The sequence below is a fragment of the Gasterosteus aculeatus genome, chromosome 10, assembly GCF_964276395.1.
Source record: "Gasterosteus aculeatus chromosome 10, fGasAcu3.hap1.1, whole genome shotgun sequence".
Lineage (NCBI taxonomy): Eukaryota > Metazoa > Chordata > Actinopteri > Perciformes > Gasterosteidae > Gasterosteus > Gasterosteus aculeatus.
The window spans coordinates 13,537,854-13,559,807 of record NC_135697.1 but is presented as its reverse complement, the minus strand read 5'-3'; the positions used below and the strand labels follow the sequence as shown (position 1 = coordinate 13,559,807).

Here is a 21,954-nt window from a genome sequence, read left to right as displayed (position 1 = left end):
AAACGATTTAATCGCTTTTCAAAATCAATCAATAGACCGAGCAACGGTTCTGGCACCCAATGTTTTTCCCGAAATTCCCACAGGCGATTATCTCTAAAAAAACTACATGAGCATTCGTACAGTGATCATTGTGACGTACTGATGAGTGCAGCCAGAAGCAGGACGGCGGTGCGGCAACACATGCGTTCAAAGTGAAGGGTTTCGATAGCTGCACAAACATATACACTCACTTACAGTTTTGCTATGCATGTGTAGCTGCACACATGTATTGAGGTGCACGCACACACACACACACACAGACTCACGGGGGAGGTGAATGTATTCCATTAGTGGGTGCTGTAGATACCAGAACCGTGGCTGTGCTCAGCCTCTAATGGCCTTGGTCCCGTAGCCCTCAGGTGATCTAACAAATGCAACTGGCTGTCACATTGCACAGGAGTGTTAGTGTTAGAGTGTGTGTGTGTGCGCCCCTTGTTAGTCCGCCCCAACCCTACCCCCTGTGGAGCTTGTCTCTTGCCTATTTACTCACCTGCTGGTGTATCACTTCATATGTGCCTGCTTTTGCCACCAATGTGTAAACAGCAAGGGGGTGGAATCCAGTATTATGACATTTGACGATCACAACACATAATGAATAAAATAACAATATATTGTCTCACATTTCTTAGAAATGAGTTCCGCTCTGTATTTAGTTTAATTCTCACTGAGTCATGATTCATATTCGAGTGTGTTTCCTCATTAGCTGTGGCCGTCACATTGCAGGCCGGCGTCCCTCAAGGTCCCTCAGGGTCCGTCGGGGTCCCTGCAGTATAATGTTGGGCCCCTGCACCTTTGCTGCCCCTGTATGCAGTCAGATCAGAGCTGTGTGACATCTGCGCGCCCCTCGTGTTCTCTTCCTGGCAGCGGCAGCTACCTTTTGGCCCTTCCCCAGACAAGCCACGTTTAGCATGAAAAAACCTGGACTTTAGGGTTGTCGCTACAATGAAATGTTAAAGATTACAGTTCTACTTTGGGGAGGAATAAAAATGTGGACTTTCAAATTCCATCCGTTTTCTCTACAAAGCTGTTATTCTTTTTTCACCAACTAATTCTGTCAGCTGGAAAAATGAAATTAAAAAAGCTTAAATATCTACAAAATGTGTCGAGTCTGACATGAAACGATTAGCATTGGACAAGTCATTGTTATTTCATCTCAGCGTGTCCTATTTCTTGTCAATAGGGAAATTATTGCATTAACATTAACATTTCTGCTATTAACTACATACAACTTCATAAACCACTGTTATGACTGTGGTTTTTTTGGAACCAAGGAGCCAACATTATATCCTAGAGGAGGCTTTGGCATCGTTGGCGGCGCACGTTGGAGCTTTGGGGGCCCCACATTTGTCAGCACTGACAAATGTGGACGCTGCGCCACATCTCTAAAGGATTGCAGAATATATGACAGGATTTCTGCTTCATCTAAATCCCGTATTTCACTCTGACTCAAAGACACTCCCCCCACCGAGACAGTGACAAGAAAAAAACGGTAGAGAAAAGACTGTGAACTGTGCCTGTGCGTCTGTACGTGTGTTTTTTTCGCAAAAGACACGTCCAAGGAAGAAGGAGAGCACTGAGGCTTTACTTCTCAAAACTCACATTTAGTCTGTCCTCTGTGCTGCCTCTCCTCTTTCGTAAAGCACCGATCTTCCCGTCACATCGCAGTGTGACTCAGCCACCCCCCCCTGCCCCCCTACTCCCCCCACTGATCAAACACCTACCAGTCCTTCCTCTTCTTCATTTACAGACACACAGTCGGAGACAAAAAGCTCCCAAGAATGCCCCCACGCGGGACCATCGTGTGTTCCTAAAAGTAAGAAAAGCCGTCCTGCAGGGGGAAAGAAGAGAATAACCAACAAGCACCCAAATGAAATCACAACCACAAATCTATGTCATTGTTCTCTTCTTTCCTTGAGCATCTGACTATGACGCAGATTCTTTTCTCTCCAGCTTTTTTACATATTTGACTGTCCTTAAAGTCTAAAACGCACAAATATTCATGGCCTAATGAATCTATTGGTTTCCTTTCAAGTCTCCGTTTTGACGACGCGATTCCTGATTGACCAGCCAATGTCAGACGAGCTGCCCGACGGATTAGTGGTTGTGACCGAATTGATAAGACTGATGGTTATTTGCGTCGCATGCGGGAGCATGAGAGGAAAGAGCAGAAAGCGATGACGAAGACAACAGTGTTGGTGATCTTATCGTTGTGATCCACACGACAGATCCTTAACGTGCCGCCGATATAATCTGGTGATAAAAGTGTATTAGAGGAAGCTGACAGTAATTATTTGTTGGAAAGGCTTGGATGTTTATATCTAAATTCTTTCTCTTCAATTCTTCAAATCCATTAAGTACCTAACATACTCGCTGCAGCCTCCAAATCGTGCACAAACATGACTGGTGGTCAGATTCATCACAGAATGTTTTCTGGAGTGTTGTGGCGGGTCAAACAGAAATCTGAAATAAACAGCAGCATTTTCTAATTGACCGGACCCACACTTGTCCTTGTAGCACCATGGTTGGACTGAGCCACAGAGAATGCTAATCATCAGCCATCAGCGTAGCCGGAAAATGAAGTGTGTCAGCAATTAGTTCTTTTAGTCAATTTCCAGTGACATCGTTGACATTGGTTCGCCATTTTTGCATCCAGAGCGATCTCTGACCTCGTGTCACCTTACGCGATGACAACTCTAATTGGTTCCATGCAAGGTATTAACATGTAGAACACGGGATGAAGAAAATCAGACTTCAGATGTAAAAAGTGATATTAAAGGAGAAAATATTTCTCCTTCACAATGACACCAATGTGTCAGATAAGCTGGTTCAGTGGTTCAAAGCTTCAACCTATGACGCTCTGCACGTATCCCTCCGGTTCTTTTGCACATGTCAGCCATTGAGAGTTTATATCTGCCATTGTGTCTTCAACAAAAACAGTCCTTCAGTCCTCCACAGGATTTAAGTTTATAAAAAAGAGCCGTGGTTGACGTTAACTTGACTGCCTAACGGCCTGTTTTTCTTGTCTCCTCCCAGTGAAGATGTGAGAGAAAGCGAGGAGGCGAGCAAGTGACGTGAGGACAGAAGAGTGGAAGCTGACACATGTGAAACCTTTTAGTTCCACAGCTTAAACGCTGTCAAATACTCACAGGTGCTGCACAGCTGTGTGCCACGTGTGAAAAGTGTTGCATTTTTACATCACGCCACTTGACAAACGATTCTCCGCATAGGATACACATGTGTTTCCTCGCTCTAAGCTCCTCCAGAAGCCTCCTCTCTACTCGAGGCGCATTTACGGGATTGGAAAAATCCTCCACAATTGGAGAGGGAAATTGATTTTGAGGTACCGTGAGAGGACGCGCGGAAGAATAAGTTAGCATAATAAAAAGCGCCCGGGACTGGATCCAGCCCTCTGCAACCCGGTAAAGTAGAAGCTATTATAGATAATGAGAGGTTGGATGAAATACACCTGATAAGCCGAATACACCATCAGCTCCAACTTCTGCAGATGAGATGCTAAAAAGAAACCGACGTAGATCATATAGGAAATGGGAAACAAGGCGTCTCACTTGTCCATATTTCCATTGGTTGAGACATCAAACTACTCTGTAGACTCAACAACAACCGTGTTTGCTCCCGGCGGGCATCGAGTCATACTTCCATGATCATTACAGTAGCTTGAAGGTAACTTGTGCTGTGTGAGAATTTCGGCGTCCGTCCTTGAAGCACGCGTTGGGGGTCATACAAATTACAAAGCCTATCGTTTGTACTAATGAGGGTGGTCCATTTTGAGTATAACGAACTAAGTGGGCATATGAAAGAGGGGGGAATAAAAATAACTGCCACTTTCCCTCTCTTGATATCAATATTGCAAGCTGGTGTCGGTGATGCCTGGCAACAAAGCCTTCAGGAGCTCTTGCATTATTCAGAGAGCCCAACAAGCGCCCGGGCTCTGCCATTATCTATTTAAATCGGAGTGCAGACATGTCCCATTGAAAGCGCGTACTTGCGCCGCCACCTGCCCCGCTTCCCAGAGATTGAGAGGGGCCGGGGAGAGGAGGCAAGGGACCGCTCCATGTAAAAGACGGAGGAAAACATCAGCAGCGGCAGAGCGGGGGGGGGGCGGAATGGCGTTGTTGGGAGGGGGTAGGTAACGTGAGGTAGAGAGGTAAAGGTTGCAACCGGATGAGGAGTATATGGAAGGAAGTATAGGCATGCCAGCTATTAGCGGAGAGGTTAGACAAATTAAATAAAATGGGGGGGAAAACATCTAGAAAATGGAGACAGGGTAAGAAGTAATGGAGGCATGTGTTAAGAGCGCATTAGGGAAATAGGCAGAAGATGAGATGGGGGGGTGGAGAGAATGAGAAGATGAATGAGTGGAGGGAAAAAGGGAAGAACTAAGAAAGAGGAAGGAAGGAGGGAGTAGGGAATGGGATTGGAAAATAAGAGCTAAACGACAGAGAGTAGGGAAGAAGGAACTGAGGCATTTTTTCAAATGTGGTGCACCTTGAAGAGTAAACGGAGGGGAATGGAATGAAGAGCCACCGTATGATGGAGCATTTAAAGACAACTCCTCTCCATCATTTCATGTCTGCCTCCCACCTTGCTCCCCGCCTTCACCCATTCATCAAATGACCGCTAGCCTAGTCATCGAAGCAATTGCTCATCCACTCCATTAGGCCATCAACCCACCCACTTTAATTCTTGGGATCGCCCTCCTGCTTCGCCACCCTGTGATCATCTGCAGGTGAAACACTTCCCCTTTAGGTGCCGACACGAGGGGGGGAGAGCCATGCTTCGACCGTAAAAAATATTGAGTTCAATTAAATTAAATTGAGTCTGGCATCAAGTCTTCTCTTGTCTTTCCCATTTACTTGCCATTGGGGAGCAATAATTTAACATCCAATCAATCAACTTGTTTCGCGGCTTCTCCTCAAGTCACACGTGTTTGAGCTGTGTTTTGTGACGTAAAAAAAAAGGAAAATTGAAAGGAATGGATTTTAAAAGTGTGTATCTGCTCGTTGCCACAATAATCCCCGGAAACTAGCTAACTACTCTTCAACACAGTCAAAAGAGGAGGATGCTGAGTTTTCACCAAGGGTATTGAGCTTTAGACTCGGGCTGTTAGCATTAGCGAGTCTTGATGCCTTTTTGTTTGTGAAGTTTGAAAGTAGTTTCACATGTTGCATGAATGTACATCCTTCAGCTTAATCAATCAGTCATTCTCCAATCCCTAAGGAAGTCTTAGTTTCTTAGATTTCTGGAAAAACCAACCGTCGCAAAGACAAAACTTAGATGAGGAGGAGGAAATCTGCAAAGGTCTCGCCATAGTTTGTTAGTTTACAGGCCTTCAATTGGCTACTCCGCAATCGAAAATGGAAATGAAAATCGTAAAAAAGGGAAATCTGAACTCTGTTGAATATTCCTATATAAAATGTAATTTTTCAGAATTTAAAACGTAATTGAAATGATAAATGTAATTATTAAATATGGCTGTTGATTGTTTAGGGAGGACTCTCTTCAAGTATTACACATTACGGTAAAGATGAAGTATCTTAAATTGATAAAAGTCTCAATTTTTTTATTCTGAAAGGGGCATTTTAAGAACATTTTAATTATAGGCATGTTATTCTGCACAAATGCTTCTTGCACTCATTTCCAGCATAAATAACAACAATTGATGACATTTTTAATGGCACCAGTGGGTCCCATCAATGCAGCAATGCAAGGAAAGTAGGAAAAAAAGGCGTTTTCACAGCTGCGAGCCAGCTGCTTTTCAATATTGTTTCTCCTGCAATTACCATGGGAACAACTGATGTGTATGTGACGGTGTATTTCCCTTCACCAATACTATAGAATATACAATAAGAAGATGGAGTGCAAACACACATCTCCTGAGCAACGTTTCCCAAGCCCATAACACAGCAGGAAGCATGTGCTGTATATCCTTCCCTATTGAATTTTTCTATTGTGAGTACAGAGACTTGAACACACACAAACACAATACAGGGATATTTGTTATACTGTATGACTTGCTGAACTCCAATGGCTGTAACTCACTGTCATTCGTTATTAAAGAAGGACAGATGAAAACACACCAGTCCACAAACACCTCTTTGACCATAATGGACACACGCTTACATTTCCAGAGCACTTGAGCCAGTAAAATCAGCGCTTACTCACTTTTCTCTCTGATTTCACCGTGAAATGCTCACTGATGACTCGGCCGCAGCTCCCCACACAAGTCCGGAATCACTGCCGCATTCGCTCGCTCATTCTGTCAGTCAGCCAGCTGCTCCCCCCACCCCCTCCCCCAGTACCCCTCCCCCACACAAACACACACATCAACAACAACCACTCACATAAAGACGCACGCGGGCAACCGAAGGCAAACAGACCACCGCATGAAAGGCCAACTCGCCCCGGCTCGGAGTGGCCGATGGACTCGGGCTTGGGGGATCGCTAGTGTGGAAAGGGGAACAATTTCATGCCTAAGTGCGTCAGAGGAGAGTACACTGGGAACACGAGCAAACGTTTTTTTCCACCCAGATAGGTTACAGCAATTACCCTCGCCTCTTTAACCTCGTCGCACGCGCCCACGAGCTCGGTCCCAGGTCCCATCCACGAGACCGTCCGAACACGGAGTTGGTATTGGAGTTTGAGAGGGGGCTGATTAGTGTGGCGTACGTCCACTGTGAGCTCTCACTTCCCGTATAGTGATTATTGGTTTGACCCATTATCCTACCGCCACTGGTTGCGATTAAATACTCATCAGTGAGGGGAGAACAATGTGCTAACTATAACTCTCTAGTAAGAGCAGCTCAATTATAGCAACAATAAAGTCCCGTTGATGGATATGAGTGGGAGTGCTGACAATTAGAAAAGAAGTGTGAACGATATGAAAATGCACGATATCAAAGTGACGCACTCTCCACCCGTTGCTAAATCTACAATAGAGACCTCGCTATTTTAATAGTGTTTGTCTTGACGGCAGCTCTTCCAGCCTGCCAACACAGAGAGGGAAAAATATCTGCTGGAAAAAAAAAGAAGCCCCTTTGACACTGCAGAAAAGAATTGCGACAATATCCATACAAAGACCCTTAGAAAATGTTAAGGGGGCATTATGCAAAATGGGAGCAGCCTTGACATTATTCAATGCAAACGGGAACAATATTGGTCACTTTGACAACCGGCTCAGTCGCTGTATGTGTAATTGGTATGCTGGCAACTTTCTGAATTTATAGACGTAGAATCCATCCATCTTTCTGATGGACCCACCTGTGAACTGAATATGTATTTCAAACCCAGGCTTTTATGTTCTGTACATTACAGTTGGTTTCATTCTTAAACATTTGGAGACTGCAAGCCCATGCCGAGGCTCTCAGGGTTAGTCTATCGGACTTTGGAAAGCTCCCTTAAGAGCCACGGAAGATGTTAGACATCTCTTTAACAGGCTGGTTAGGCCTCTTGTGTGTTTCTGTGAGGGGCTGAGTGCTTTCCATCCTTTCCGCGCTTTATCAGATGAATTAATTTCTTGAAAAATCAAAAGCCTCGCCTTGAACTTGTCGCTCCTTGTTTATGTGGGACAGAAACGCCTTTAAAAAGTTTGGTTACCCGTAGTGTTAATGGTTCATTTTGGTCTACAACAAGCTTGAGGAAAGCAGATTTTATTCATCAAATGCTGGATCCTCTCTGCATTCAAAAAGCCACGGATGCACTGTTTTTTTTAGCCTCAATAACATCTGCAGCATCTAATCACCTCATCTCTGCCGGCCTGCGTTTCATAACCGTAGTAATCTCCCCCCCTATTTCTGTCAGGCTCACTGAGGCAGATACAGCTGGAGGACAGACAACATTTTAAATGACAAATGTCACAGCCACTGATTAACTCAAAGGTAAATGTTACACCGCTAATTACCACAAGGATATTAGCAGGCAAGCCAGATTACAGCGTGCATCATTCATGTTGGCCCTTGCAGAAATTACACCGGGAAAAGCGAAGCTGCATCCTGATTATTGAAATCGAGAATAACGCCACCGTGCGTCTGATCCCCCGATCTGACTTTCATCCAATTAGAGTGCGGTTCACTTCACATCTGTCAATCTTATTGAGCTTCGATTGGTTTTAACTGCCGTTGCAATCACAGTCCAATGATATGGCTGCTTCTACGGTTATAAAAGTTGACTGGTTGATGTTTCCGTTAACAGACACCTTTAAACCTCACCTCCATCAGGCGCATGGATGACAGAGCGTGGCGCGCATATATATTGCACATGAATGGCCGCAAATGTGCTTGTTGTGTAAGTGAGAGTCCAATAAACCCACCAGTATTAGAGTTGAACGCTTGATTGATATGCAGTATGCAAAATGGGCTCTTTATGGCATAACACAGCGCGGTTTATGAGAGCCGGGGGGGAGTTGAGATATGTGCAGAGCCAGCCACTGGTTACCCCAAGCTGATGTTATCGACAGCACACATTCAGCGAGAATTGCTTCAGAGTCACCTGCAACAATATAGAACCCCCCTGAAGGCCTGTCCCCTTGTCATTCAGGTCAGTCATTTTCGAATTTGTCCAATTATTTAGTGAATACCGGAACAAATAATGTTATTCCCATCAGCTTCAGCGGCTTACGTACGTAAGAAGCTAAACTACTACCAAACTTCAGCATGTTAGATCATTGTGCGCATTGGTCTTGTGACTTATGCGAGTTGCTAGTCACGTTAATCAGATGTAACTGAGTCACACTTGCTGTTTACCTGAACCGTAGCGCGTTTGGTGCTTGAACCTCACTTTTAAAAATACATGTCGATAAGGACGTGCTGTCCCTTGACTGTTCCACTGAAACAACATCTCTTCTGGCGCTAAGATACCCCAAAAAAAACCTCTTGACAGCAAAAAGATACCGTTTTTTCTAGAGCAATCACTCTCCTGTGACGTGTCAGCCGCATCAATGATCCACCGGTTTCACATATTTCAAAGTCCGGCTCTATAGGCACTGCCAAGATGGCGGCCGCGATAACCACCCACTTTGAGCTGCACGACGCGGGTGATGTTGCTGAGACATCTCGTGGTCCTTCGCCCGATGCTGGGGAACCTTAAACATAGATGCTGATTCATCTTAATGCATCCATCATCATTAATGTGGCTCTCATGTGAAGGCGAAAGTAAATGATGGGATCTGATGCAGTGTGTGTTAGTCCAACAGAATGAGCCTTGGCAAAATTATACTTGCGCACTGCGTGTCTGCCTCACAGTTTGATTAGACTGAAGAAGATTTGGATTGTTCCAAAAATCTGCTTTCAGAAATTGTAATGGGTTTTATTCATTGTTTGGAGTTGTTATTTAAGCCCACACAGAATTATAATTGAAAATGGAACTACAACAAAACCACTGAGATTTCTGTAGAGGCATATTGTAAAAATATATCTAAGTTACGATTATTTACTGCATTAACACAAGTGTCCCTGTCTAATAGCTCGCTGTCCTTTCAAACTGACCCTTTGTTTCCATCTGTGGAGGGACACCATCAGAGCGTGTCCTGCCGTATAATCAAACCTGCTGTTTCATCAGACAGATTTTCACATCTGACATATTGCAGATACAAGTGCAGATGATTGAGGGTGTCTATACGGCTCTTTCTTCAAACGGTGTGATGAGCAGCACAGACTGGATACGAAACACACACTCGCCACACAGTACTAATTTCAACCCGTGGTTTGAACCATGTCGGGGGAAGATGGGTTACAGTATTCAGGGCCAGTCACAGAGCTGCGTTTGATGCCCTGGTGTAGCTTTAATCATGTATTACATTGACTCTGCAGTACCTGGTCAGTAAGTCAACACTCCTCTTTTGTTATTCACTGATATTTGGTTTCATGAAACCAAATGGGGGATGTTCAGTGTAAATCACACAAGGCAGGCAAGCCTTTTAATGCATTAGGCACCCCTCACCAACTCACACACATGCACACATTAAGCCAGATAGAGCCAGGAATCACAGTAATTAGAGGCAAAACCGGTTCCTTTTAATTAACTCCAAATGCATTAGACGAACGCAACTCAAGCTCACGCAGTCTGTGATTTCCCGATGATTCCCCACAATTACCATGTGTACGGTGACATCATAGGAGGAAGTATCAAATCACGGTCTGATTGGTGGGATAAGCCAATCACGATCCCTGATCCATCTGCTCCTACCACAGACCGTCAAGATAAGTCAACTAATGGCCCATAATGCAGTAAGCCGGTGGGGTTTCATGTTACAGAGGCAATGCTTTAGCAGGAAAAGAGGCAGTTGCTGAGATAAGTCAGGAGGAAACAGATGTTGAGATGCCATCGTCTTTGCACGAGAGACCCACGGCCGCGCCGTTTAAAACTCGCCTCCTTTTATCATCCCGCTGGTGATGATGGTGGTCCTTGGCTGAGACGTCATCTGCTCCCGGTCCCAAGTGCACGGCTCTTTGTGCGCGACACTGCACGCTCGTGCTCCTCTTGGTTTGCAGCGCCAACGCGATACTTGTGCAGCCAGGGCCAAATCCTCTCCGGGACGCACACGCACGCACGCACGCACGCACCGGCTGCAGCGGTTACGCACGAATGCAACTCGGCGTCCAAAAACCTGCCCGAGTTCTTAACGTGTGTTTCTTGAATTGCCAGCCCTAAGAAGATGTGGTGCTGTTGCGTTTAGAAGTGCGGGTATGTGCGAGGGGGAAGGGGGGTGGGGGTGTTGTTAGAGAGGAGGGGGGGTCGTCCTGCGTTCGCAAATGGTGCAACTTCTCTTCTTTTTTTTTCTTCTACCTCCTGTCAAGTTTCCACAGCTGGGAGCCCCGCTGAGAGCGCACCGACCCGTCCCTGCTGCCTGCGTAAGGCGGGTCCGATACAAAGCAACACCCGGTCGTTATCTGCACCATGCAGTCAAAGAGACATTACTGCATGCACGGAGAACCAGCGTCCACGGAAGATTTACTGACACCCCCCCCCCCCCCCCCCCCCCCCCCTCTATCCGATCCCCTCATGAGTAACCCTCACCTTAAAGTCACTGTGCGACGTTTTCAATCTTCGTTGAAGTAACAGTAGGAGATACACACGCCTATTCCGCGGCTCCGCGCTCGCTGTGCGTGGAGGAGCACGGAGGAAGAAGAGACAGCAGTGAGAACCAGCGGTGCTTCATTCTCTCTCTCTCTCTCTCTCTCTCTCTCTCTCTCTCTCTCTCTCTCTCTCTCTCTCTCTCTCTGTGTCTCTCTCTCTCTCTCTGGTTCACGTGCAGCGCTCCCCACTGAAGAATTAACGACAAACCGATTGGTCCGCGGGATCCCAGGGGTCCCTCTTCGCTGCTCAAGGAGGGGCCAAATATAACCGACGCACAGGGAGGGGATCAATCTATTAATCAAAAATAATTATTAGGATTGAATGTTTCCAACGTGGTCACAATTTGGTACTGACTTGAACATACTCGATACTACAAAAGTAATATGCATTATTGGATAATACGGATGGGAGGCTATTTGTTCAGCTGTATTGGCCCATCTGATTGAAGATCCAATATTTGCAAAAACAAACAGTGCCCAGTGCAGAGGATGCTGATACCTCACCGTGTCTACATGACCTTTCCGACAACGCCATCAAGCCAGGCACTTAACTTAGACACGAGCTGCTGTAAATGGGTCAGAACAGCGAGAGAGGAGGAGGAGGAGGAAAGACTCGTTTAGGCCTCCAGGCCATTTAGTGATTGCATGAGGGTTTTTATTTCAAAAGATAAATGATACTAAGCTGATACTTTGAAATCATAACCTGCATTAGTTCCATCCCCCTGAACTTATGGATGAACTGCTGAAAACGGTGTAACGTGTGCTCCTGCAGCATGACAACGTGTGAGGGGAAGAGGAGTCACGCAGCGGCAGGCTGAATAGGTGTGCATACAGTATTCGCGCGTGCAAACGATAAGTCGTTGGAGCTCTTTTTTTTTTTTGTCAGTTCCTAACGGGGAGCGTCACTTTCACAGGCGCTGAACAACACCTTGGGTGTTAATTTCTTATGATGCATTCAGCGCTGCTGCTCCCACAGAGACAGAAACAGACCGAGGCTCCTTGGAAGCTCAGAGCTTCTTTATTTTGAATGTCATTTTGAACTTCGGCCGTAATGTTCCAGTTGTAAGAAGATAATTTGTGGTGCACGGATTCTATTTAAACTCAGCTCCCACTTCATCAGCAAAATACAGTAAACTCCCCATTAAGAGCTGATTCATATTTATTACATGGTATATTAAATTAATTTTAATCTAAGTCTAATAAAAATATGTTTTTTTTAAAGCATAATTTGTTGTTTTATGTCATAGTTCACAGTGTTTCACACATTTACTGCTGAAGCACTTTTGATGATGATTCGGCTGCTTGCATTGTAGTGCGAGTAAATTGTACTATTCTCCCCAATATTTTAACTTGTCATCGTTTTTGTAAGATAGTCCTGTTAAGTCGTTGTAAAGCGGTGACACTTGGTTTTTTTGGCAGGCTTGAGTTTCAGCACCACGGTCAGTGACACTGATCCAGGCCACCGACAGCGGGAGCGAGTGTTTTTTAACCGCTCAGCCCGGAACGCCGACACTAGATATAAATGTCTTGACTTTAAGGACCTGAGATGTCTCGTCTACTTCAGTCCACTCGGGTTGAACATTAGCGAAAGTCTTTTGAAAATATTTTGACTGAAAATCCACCTTATATTACATTAAACGGTTAAGTTTCAAATCATGTCGGCAACTACTTGGGAAGGAAAAGGATGTGCTTGCCATTCATGTGCCATAATACGCACACTCCAGCATGCACGCCAACCCCAACAGCAGCCCTAGTGGCCTTAATATGATTGCAGAAGGCGAGTGAGTGTATTAAACAGGCCAAACCGCCACACTGACATCTCCTACATCGGCATCCAGCAACCCTCTGGCTCAAGCATTGTTGAGTGTCTCCTAACAATGCATCGATGCCCCTGTGAGGTGTAGAGAGAATTTCGCTCTAGCGTTGGCCCCATTATGTTTGTGGCATCTTTGGTAACCGATTGCTGTCCAGCTCAGGCCCCCATAACAAGGCCAGCGAGATGTAGCCGAGCACCCTTTCTCCTTGAAAGGCAGCCTAATGAATATTTATAGGTTCATTGGGTCAAAGTTTAATTTCCGCATTTTCTACACAACACAACACAGGGCCTCACACATCATGTATGTGGCAGGGCATTCATCACCAGGCTAGAATCGTTTACAGCTCGGCCTTGCGCCACCTGCTTCACAGGCCACCTGCGGATCTGCTTGTGTGTTCATTAGCACTCGTCTGAACTACGCTAGAGCCACATGTCAGAAGGGCCTGACCTCGGCTAACTTCTAATAAAGTCAACCCACTAGTTGATTCTTTTCTTTTTTTTTTTTTTTTAACCGTGCAAACCCACCGCTTTCCTGCAGATCGGGAGATTGGATACCAGAATTGCAGCGGTCATAAATACATTTGAAAATGCTATTTCCTGGGTGAGAAAAATTGTCAGGATTAATTGAAAAACCTATAATTCTGAGGTCTGAGTGTTAGCAAAGCAGCTATTTAGCATAAGAATTCATCTTTAGAAAACGCAATCAAAGGTATTATTTTTGCACAACCTTTCAGCATATAATACAATACCGAACCATACAACAGAACTAATTGCAGGAACATATTGTGATTACTGTAAAATTCAAGAGATGATTTGACAAATACCAATTCAAAATGATGATAATCATGTCACAAACAAGTAATAGCATTCTTTGAAAAAAAGGGGGAGAGGGAGGCGGAGGGTCAATATAGGTCGTTGTTTTTTTCCCTTCTGTGGCTCTCAGGTTTAACTGTGGTCTAAGTGCATCATCCCCACTGGACAAAATGGATTGATCACCTTCAAAAAAAACACATGTGATCAATCCGCGGATTATCCCCTTTGGCCCTTTTGATGTGCGAGAAACTTGCCGATCCACCGTGGCCTCCTTTTTCTAATAAAGCTTTCATCAGCTGCCAACGTGCACTTTCATGGTGTCTCTCCAGGCTGGCTGAGATCAATAACGCCTATCAGGTATACGGGTCCCTAGGCGTAATAAGGCTGGGGGACACATGGTGAGCAGACAACACGGGAGATCTGGGCGACGCTCTGATTGGATATAGACCCTGAATTCAACACTGAGACATGACACTGTGCTTTCACATGGATGTAGAAGATAATGCATCAATGTACTGATGTTATACTAACTAATGTGAATCATACTGCAGAATCAGGAGCCATTGGTGGGAATGGAGTATTTGCTAAAAGGAAGCAACCTCATAGTGAGTGTATGAGATGCAGGGTGCAGCTGTATTTAGATGACGCTGTGGAGATCTCACAGACTGTGTTAGTTGAGTGTGATATCACCCCCCCCCCCACCCCCCTCTCCCATCAGCCTCAGTCAGCCTATCAGGGTTCAACATGCACATACATCATGTCAAAAGATCTACAGCCCTGCTAATGTCATGCATATTTCATCAAACAAGCAAGGCTGTGGAGCCCGTAGCTCATATCACATTGACATCTTTACTAACCATGACGAAGTGATAGACACACAATGCTATCTCTGATGTAAATGTACCTTTTAATGTGACAGACTGACTGATTGTTATCCTTTACCATGCAAACAAACACAGACACAATGCAGGCACACAGTGTTATGTCACATGGAGGATACTCCTAAAAGAAGCAGTGACATTTTTACCTAGCTGTGCACATTATTTTGCAAAATAGCACATGTCACGAGAACCTTCCTGTTCCCCGGGAACTTTCTGCACAATCAGACAATTCTTTTTCTTTTATTCTTTGACTAATGTTATCATGTCAGAAAGAATAATTTTATAAATTCAGGGCTCCTACATTTGAAGCGTTACATGTCTATTTCACTTAGATAGGATGACGGATCTTCTAGTGAACACAGAGTCAACGGCCACATCTCTTTGAGGCTGTGCACATATCTAAATGGTCCTCAGGCTAGCGGGAAAGTTAGAGGATTAGAGAATTTTGCCAAACCATGAAGTAGCTATTAGTCATTTCAAGTGGAATTTTTGACATGGAGTAGGCATACGATAAGTCAGGAGCTCACCAAAGCCATTAGGATTTATCCTCCAGGAATCATGAATTTCTGAAAAAATGGTCCTGGCAAGCAGTAATAAAAACATTTCGACCTTGTGGTGCACCTACGGGATTGATAGCAAGGAAAAGAGAACTGAATTCAGTTGATTTATCTTAAGGGCACCATGAAAGTCAGTTAAAATCTTTAGGGCAAGTCCTCAGATTCTTGAAGTATTTCAGTCTGGATCAATGACCTTAAACCAAGTGCACTGAGATGGCGGAAATACCGTGTTTTGTTACAGTAAAACATGGCCATGAAATCAATAGAACCATGTCATGTCAGTAAATATAGTGTGCACGGAGGGTGTTCCACCCTCTTTTTCCACCTTGTTGTGATTGGTGATGTTTGCAGTTAAGCATTCAGCAAAGCAAGTTGAGGTTTATATAAGACTCAGGTCATTAAAAATGAATCACAGCCATGGGTTTGATGTGTTTGCTTTCAATACTGTGTTTTCTTTCCTCCTGAAGAAACCTAAGGTGTCAAGTTAGCGAAGCCAATGATTTTGTTGTTTTCGGTTCTTGTTGTTTTCAACCGAAGAAGATGCACCTGCCTGACCGATTTTCCATCCTCAAACTCATAATTCCGTGTTAAAATCCATTTCTGAATTAGTGTTACCGTCCAACTTTCCCGTCCGCATTACCGATTAACACTTCATGACAGATCTGTCGTAAAATACAATAGTGCATGAAAAAAATGTGTGCAGCGGTGAGGAATTGATTGAAGTTGGCTATTAGTTTCATTGATAACCGGCGCGAGGAAACACACCGAAAGCACAGGAAGGCCTAACACATCTTCCTGAATGGAAACAGTCCTATTATTCTCTGTCGGCTGTCCCGACGTCGGTCCTCGCCATTCATCTCCGGGTGTAATGACCAAAGAAAGAGCAAGACGCTGCTCTGTCAGGAAGATTCACTGCCAATTTGCCAACATCCTTTTTATAAAGCTCCGCTCTGTGCGGCGGCCCGAGTGGACGGTTCCAGCGTCCTAACTCCTCAATAATCTACACATTGGCTCGTATGACGGTGAAACTCTGATCGGGAACGACTGTGAGGAGATGACTTCTCATCAAAGACTTTAATTTCACTGGGTACGGTGTCAGCAGGTGATGAGTGGCCGTTTGCAGTTGGATTGGAATAGAGTGTGCTAGGACATGTGATGTGGGGCTGAACGGTATTATGGCTGGCGGGGCTGTTTTTTTGAATTGATGTTTTCTATAATGCAGTAAATGTATTTGAAGAGACTGCTTGCGTACGATCGATCACCGTTTGGGTTTCTTTGCCGACACGAGGAAGCCATCGGGTTTGAGTGCAGCAGCGTTGTGCCAAATTTGATCTAGGATATGAAATCTTGTCCTGCAGCAACCTTTATCTACAGTGCATACTCTGTTCGCCTCTCCTAAGGGGACAATGCCCTTTTCAACCCAGCGTATTGGCAACATCTTCTTCAAGGTTTTGCATTGTCTCTAAACTTTCATTGAACCGCGACTGGAAAAAAAATGGACAGATGTCAGTTTCCAAGAAGCACAAACTCACAATGCGATCGCCATTTGCATCGGAGAAGCAAGCTCTTTCCCATAAGTATTATCGATAATACAACTAAGAAGGTTGTTTTATGATATTAAGTGGCAGAACTGATGGTATGATCAATCAGTTTATGGCACCAGTGAAACACAAGATGAACCTAAATCACTTAAGGCGGCACTCAAAGCAAAGGGCTCTAACTTACATTCTAGGCTTTCTATTTCCACTGATCAGTTTACTAAAAGTGTTGCATACGTGATTAAATTAGACTAAACCTTGTTTGGATGTGCAGTAAATACTGACGATGTGCATCTGAAACCAGTGCACAAGACACCTTCCAGCACTTGTATGAGGCAAACCTTGCTTCCAAGTCAGTACAATGAAAACCCATCAGGCTCTGAATAGACGTGGAGATAATGCTCTGGCAGTGGGAGGACGATAGCACAAAGACAGTAAAACAAATACACAAATTTCAAGAAGAGTGGTGTTCGAGTTATTTACATGTCACAATAGTGATGTTCATGTTAGGTTTTTTTAACTTAGTAAAAAAAAAAGTAACTTAGTTTATTAGTTATTTTAAACGCCAAACATGTGTTTCAGAAACATGCCTAAGTGGTTTTATTGCTTGAACCTAAATAAGAGTTTTTTGTTTGAATTCACAACATTAAAACACTTAGTTGGAATCTTAAGGGTTCGTGACAAAGTAGACTGAGAACATGTGGTCGGATCTTAATCTAAAAAACAACCCAAATACAACATTTAAAAAAATTGCAATAGTCAATTATTAAGTAGCTCGAGTGTAGTATTATTAAATGTCATTTCCGCCGATTTCTCAGCTGATTATCGCAAAGATTGCATCGAACCAATTTGATTCCAGACAATTATTCCACAATATCAAAACCAGGACACGGGAGAGCAACGCGCGGTTTGAGTCGGACCAAAAACCAAAAACAAAAGTCATCCTATAAGAAGAAGAAACAGCGAGATCCACGTTGTAGGCGCGCGTGAGGCCGGAAACAAGGTGACTGGCGCCATTGCGCGGCATCATGGAACATTACACGTGTCAATCCAAAATCCCCAAATCTTCATGTGTAAAAATAAGAAACACACACAAATATATAAACGTAATAAGAATGAAGGACACCACAGGGGTAGTTTCGTGCTTTAATGATCGGTTTGTTTATTCGTGTTTTGCCTAAAAACAGCTGGACACCCCCCCACAGTGTTTTCCATTCCTGCCTCGACATCTTAATAAGCCGCTTAGCCTCTCACCATCAAATAAGCGAAGTCAGGCGACACTAACCCGGGTTATTCACGACAACGGGTGGTCTCTAAACCGAGTTAAATAGCAACACCGCACCGCGAGGGCTACTTTGAGAGTCCATCCCATTTCCTGGACAAAGTTCCTGAGGGACGGGCCGAAGGAACCGGGCATGGGAAAGTTCTCCCCGCTTTTTCCGATGACATGCGTGTGCTTTTTAATAGAAAGGCAGGCGCGACGCGAGCGGAGCCGCACTTCGCAACGGAACGCCGAAAGCTCACCGAGTGCCGAGGACACCAAACAAGGAGACGAAGGGCGCTTCACGAGAGAGAAAGGTAAAGACACTTTTCAGACGAGGGACGCGACTAGATCTGACAGAGCAAAACAAAAAAGATCTGTTTAATTAAGACGCAATCGCGCGTTTCTATGTCTAGATAGTTCTATTCAGAACTCTGATGTGGTTTTTATTCCCATTTAAGAAAAAGAATGTCAATATCAACGTAGTGTTTTTCACTTTTGCTTGGGTCATCCTACTTTTGTGTTGTTATTTCATTACTTTCTGGGATCATAGGATGGACCTCAGAATCTTAATTATATCAGTCCTTAATATTGAGTTGTGTGGTTAATTATCTAATGAGCCTGCCTTGTTTTATGTTTGTTTAATTCTGTTATGGGTTATAAGCTACAACATGACTGGAAATGACTTTAAACGTAATCAAAGGTTGTGTGACTTGAGGTGACTGTTGAACTAAAGATTTCTTGGCTAAAGTGTCATATTTTATACTGGACATACATAAACATTTTTCTACGGCGTATGGCGAGCTGTATATGTTTATTGCGTGGTATATTTGGTACAGAAAACATGAATACCAGCAGGGTTATCTGACCAGGATCCCTGACCGGCCATTGTCTGGTCTCTTCCTGTCAGAAAGTTTGTATTTTCACTCTCAGGTCAGTTTCTTTTCCCACAGGGCAAGAAATAACAAGAAAACAAAAATAGTCTCAACAAATAGACAAGAGCCACAGCAACAGTCTCAACTCCCACACAGGATGTTTTTTCAGTTGTGTGTGTGTGTGTGTGTGTGTTAGTGTGTTTGCACGCAATGCTGTTATCAAATCGGTCCCAGGATGAATGAATTAAGCTAAGCTTTAATTGATTCATAAATGTTTGCACATAATAATCCAGTGTAATGTTATGTAGCCTCGTTTCTCTTAAACCCATTTACTGCAGTTTCACTGTGAAAGCGCACACTATTTCCTTTCATATTAAATGTTAACTTTAGTGCCATGTGTTTTTGTTTAACTTCATTTTAGGGTATGGAGGCCCTGTTTTTTACCTCTGGATGATGAGGAGTTGGAGCCCACCGCAACAACGGTGTGAGCTCATGGAACACTTAATAAGACCTAATGGGCAGCCAGATACACATGTTCCCCAGTCAAATAAAGACTCCATTATGCTGAAAGGGTTGGACAGACGTAGCTCATTTGTTGCTTCTAGAACTCATTAAACATGTGTGCTTTGACTCTGCATTCATTACAACCTTTGAGGGAAGAATACATGAGTTAAGTGGCACATTCAGCCGAGCTGTTGAGCAACGGAGCGATTAACGAAATGTGACCCGCAACTACAACTAAACCTGGCACCAGATACAACTTGGACCTGTAAGCCTTGAAGCAGCCTGACATTAAACTTTGACAACCTGCCCTCATGTAGTTTCCTCAGTTGTATTCCAATAAACACAACAGGTGAGCTAATTCATTCCCTTATTCTCCCCCCGTCTGTCCGTCCGTCCTGATAGGAGCAGAGGATGTCCAAAGCTGACTGGTCCTACCTACAGCACCTGCTGGAGGAGGGCCAGGAGTATTCGACGGGCATCAGCCGCGTCTGGCTTACCGTGCTCTTCCTGTTTCGCATGCTGGTCCTGGGCACCGCCGCTGAATCCGCCTGGGACGACGAGCAAGCCGACTTTGTCTGCAACACGCTGCAACCCGGCTGCACAGCTGTGTGCTACGACAGGGCCTTCCCCATCTCCCACTTTCGCTACTTTGTCCTCCAAGTCATCTTCGTCTCCACGCCGACCATCTTCTACTTTGGATATGTGGCCATAATGGCCGGGAAAGACAAGCAGAAAGAAGAAGAAGATGGGAAGGAGGCGGAGGAAGGCGGTGGTGGAGGTAGAAGTGGAGGGAGAGCATCAGAAAGGGACGATGACAATGTGACCAGAGACAATGCGCCAGAGAAGGAGAAACAAGGGGGCGGTGGCAGAGGTAGGCGAGCTGAGAGGGACCCACCTGCCGCTCCTAAACTGAAAGGAAGGTTGCTGTGCGCATATGTGTTCAGCATCCTGTCCAAAGTGCTCCTGGAGGTCGGCTTCATCGTAGGGTTGTGGTTCCTCTACGATGGCTTCTACATTGCAGCGAAGTTTGAGTGCACCTGGTCCCCCTGTCCCCACACCGTGGACTGCTTTGTGTCCAGGCCCACGGAGAAGACCATCTTCACCATCTACACCCAGGTGATTGCTGGCATCTCCCTGCTCCTCAACCTCGCCGAGCTCCTTCAGCTCGCCGTCTCCCACCGGCTGGCGAAGTACTACCGTACCCAGACCCAGGACCACCTTCCTCGATCCAAGCAGGTACCGGCTAGACAGGAGGCGGCTTCCGAACCTCCGCCGGATTCATCCAGGCCTTACAATGCAGGGGGTCATGTCAACCCCCCCGGGCCGGGGGAGGCTCCATGCTACGCCACACCTTGTGAGAGCTACGGGGACCTGGGGATCGAGGTCGGCTGGGGTCCCGGGGAGGTCGGGAGTGACCTGCTTCCCAGTTATGTGAACTGCATAGGGGCTATGAAGACCCACTGCCCAAAAGTCCATTATAAGGCACACCCAAAGCTCCCTGGGAAAAAGACTAAGGGTGTCCATAAGGAACACTCGGGGAAGAAGCATTACGTATGATGCAGTCAGAGTGGGGACGTTTATTTGCTTACGACCACGGAAGCTGTGTTGTTGTTGTTGTTGTTTTTTCCAGGTTCTTTATTTAAAACATGAACCCGCACATGACACTCGACTGCTAGGAGTGCACAATCAGAGCTCAAACAAGGAGGGGGGGAGGGGGGAGAACAACTATTGCACTGTGAACTGGATGCCTCAGAGGCAAGCAGAAAAGATTTGCCAGATAAATGGAACCTTTTCAAAGGAAACATTTTGAGAACACTCCCCAAGGCGAAGAAACCGAGACACCACAATGAGATTACAGACATGAGACGCCTACATGGCAGTGGAAAAAACTGTGCAATGGGGGGTCCGCGCTTTAACTAGATTTAAGCATATTCCTCTGGACCCCCCCTGCTGCCTTCTCTTTCTCCCATGGCTCCGACCACACCGTGGAATGTACTGGTCCCCGGATCCTGCTCTGCTCCCCAGAGGATAATGGCTGCGTGGATGCAGACATGCATGCATGCACTCGCACAATATGTGTCCCCCTTTCACCCAGTAAGACTTCTAAGCCCCTCAAGTCGGGGACGTGGGCCAGGGAAGACGAGGTTTAAGTGAAGGAGAGCCAAACTAGAGGAATTCTGGGATTGTAAATGACTTATCATTGCCGGTAACCATGGTGATTTAGCAATGAGGAACCAGGGAGGGAGAGGACCACCGCATACTAGTTCATGAGAGCTGAATAATGGAGGAAGACGTGCATCTTCTATGAGAAGGAAACATTTTTCCGAGAGCTTGAGAGAGATCAGTGATGCATATTGGATGGACTGAAAGTAGTACACATATGTGCAAACTGAATTAAATGAAATGACTTCATTATGTGAAAACTGTATTTAATGTTTAAAGTATTATGAAGAAATACCGGATTTAATATTTATTTTTTGTGGAAAATAAAGTTTTAAAGTTTAAATTAATGATGACACCGTCAAGTGAGGATTCATGTCTATTGTATAATAACGCATTTACCAAGAGGACGCTACAGAG

At 45.0% G+C, this 21,954-nt stretch overlaps 2 protein-coding genes across 2 annotated transcripts in view; one reads left to right on the top strand and one right to left on the bottom strand.

The window, feature by feature from the left end:
• The window catches only part of dlgap3 (discs, large (Drosophila) homolog-associated protein 3), an 84,736-nt gene extending 73,409 nt beyond the window's left edge, over nucleotides 1-11,327 (bottom strand). The window contains exon 1 of the mRNA XM_040187941.2: nucleotides 11,071-11,327. The gene's annotated coding sequence lies outside the window, so the exon portion shown is untranslated. The remainder of the gene's footprint in view (nucleotides 1-11,070) is intronic.
• Nucleotides 11,328-18,086: 6,759 nt separating this feature from the next.
• Nucleotides 18,087-21,884, top strand: gja4 (gap junction protein alpha 4). The gene is made up of 2 exons (XM_040189493.2): nucleotides 18,087-18,312; nucleotides 19,777-21,884. Exon 2 carries the CDS (start codon nucleotides 19,786-19,788, stop codon nucleotides 20,929-20,931), a length of 1,146 nt encoding a protein of 381 aa, XP_040045427.2. The 5' UTR covers nucleotides 18,087-18,312; nucleotides 19,777-19,785; the 3' UTR covers nucleotides 20,932-21,884.
• The last annotated feature ends 70 nt before the right edge of the window (nucleotides 21,885-21,954 follow it).

Coding starts and splice junctions, on each gene's coding strand:
- gja4 (XM_040189493.2), top strand. CDS start 19,786: ATGTCCAAAGCTGACTGGTCCTACCTACAGCACCTGCTGGAGGAGGGC.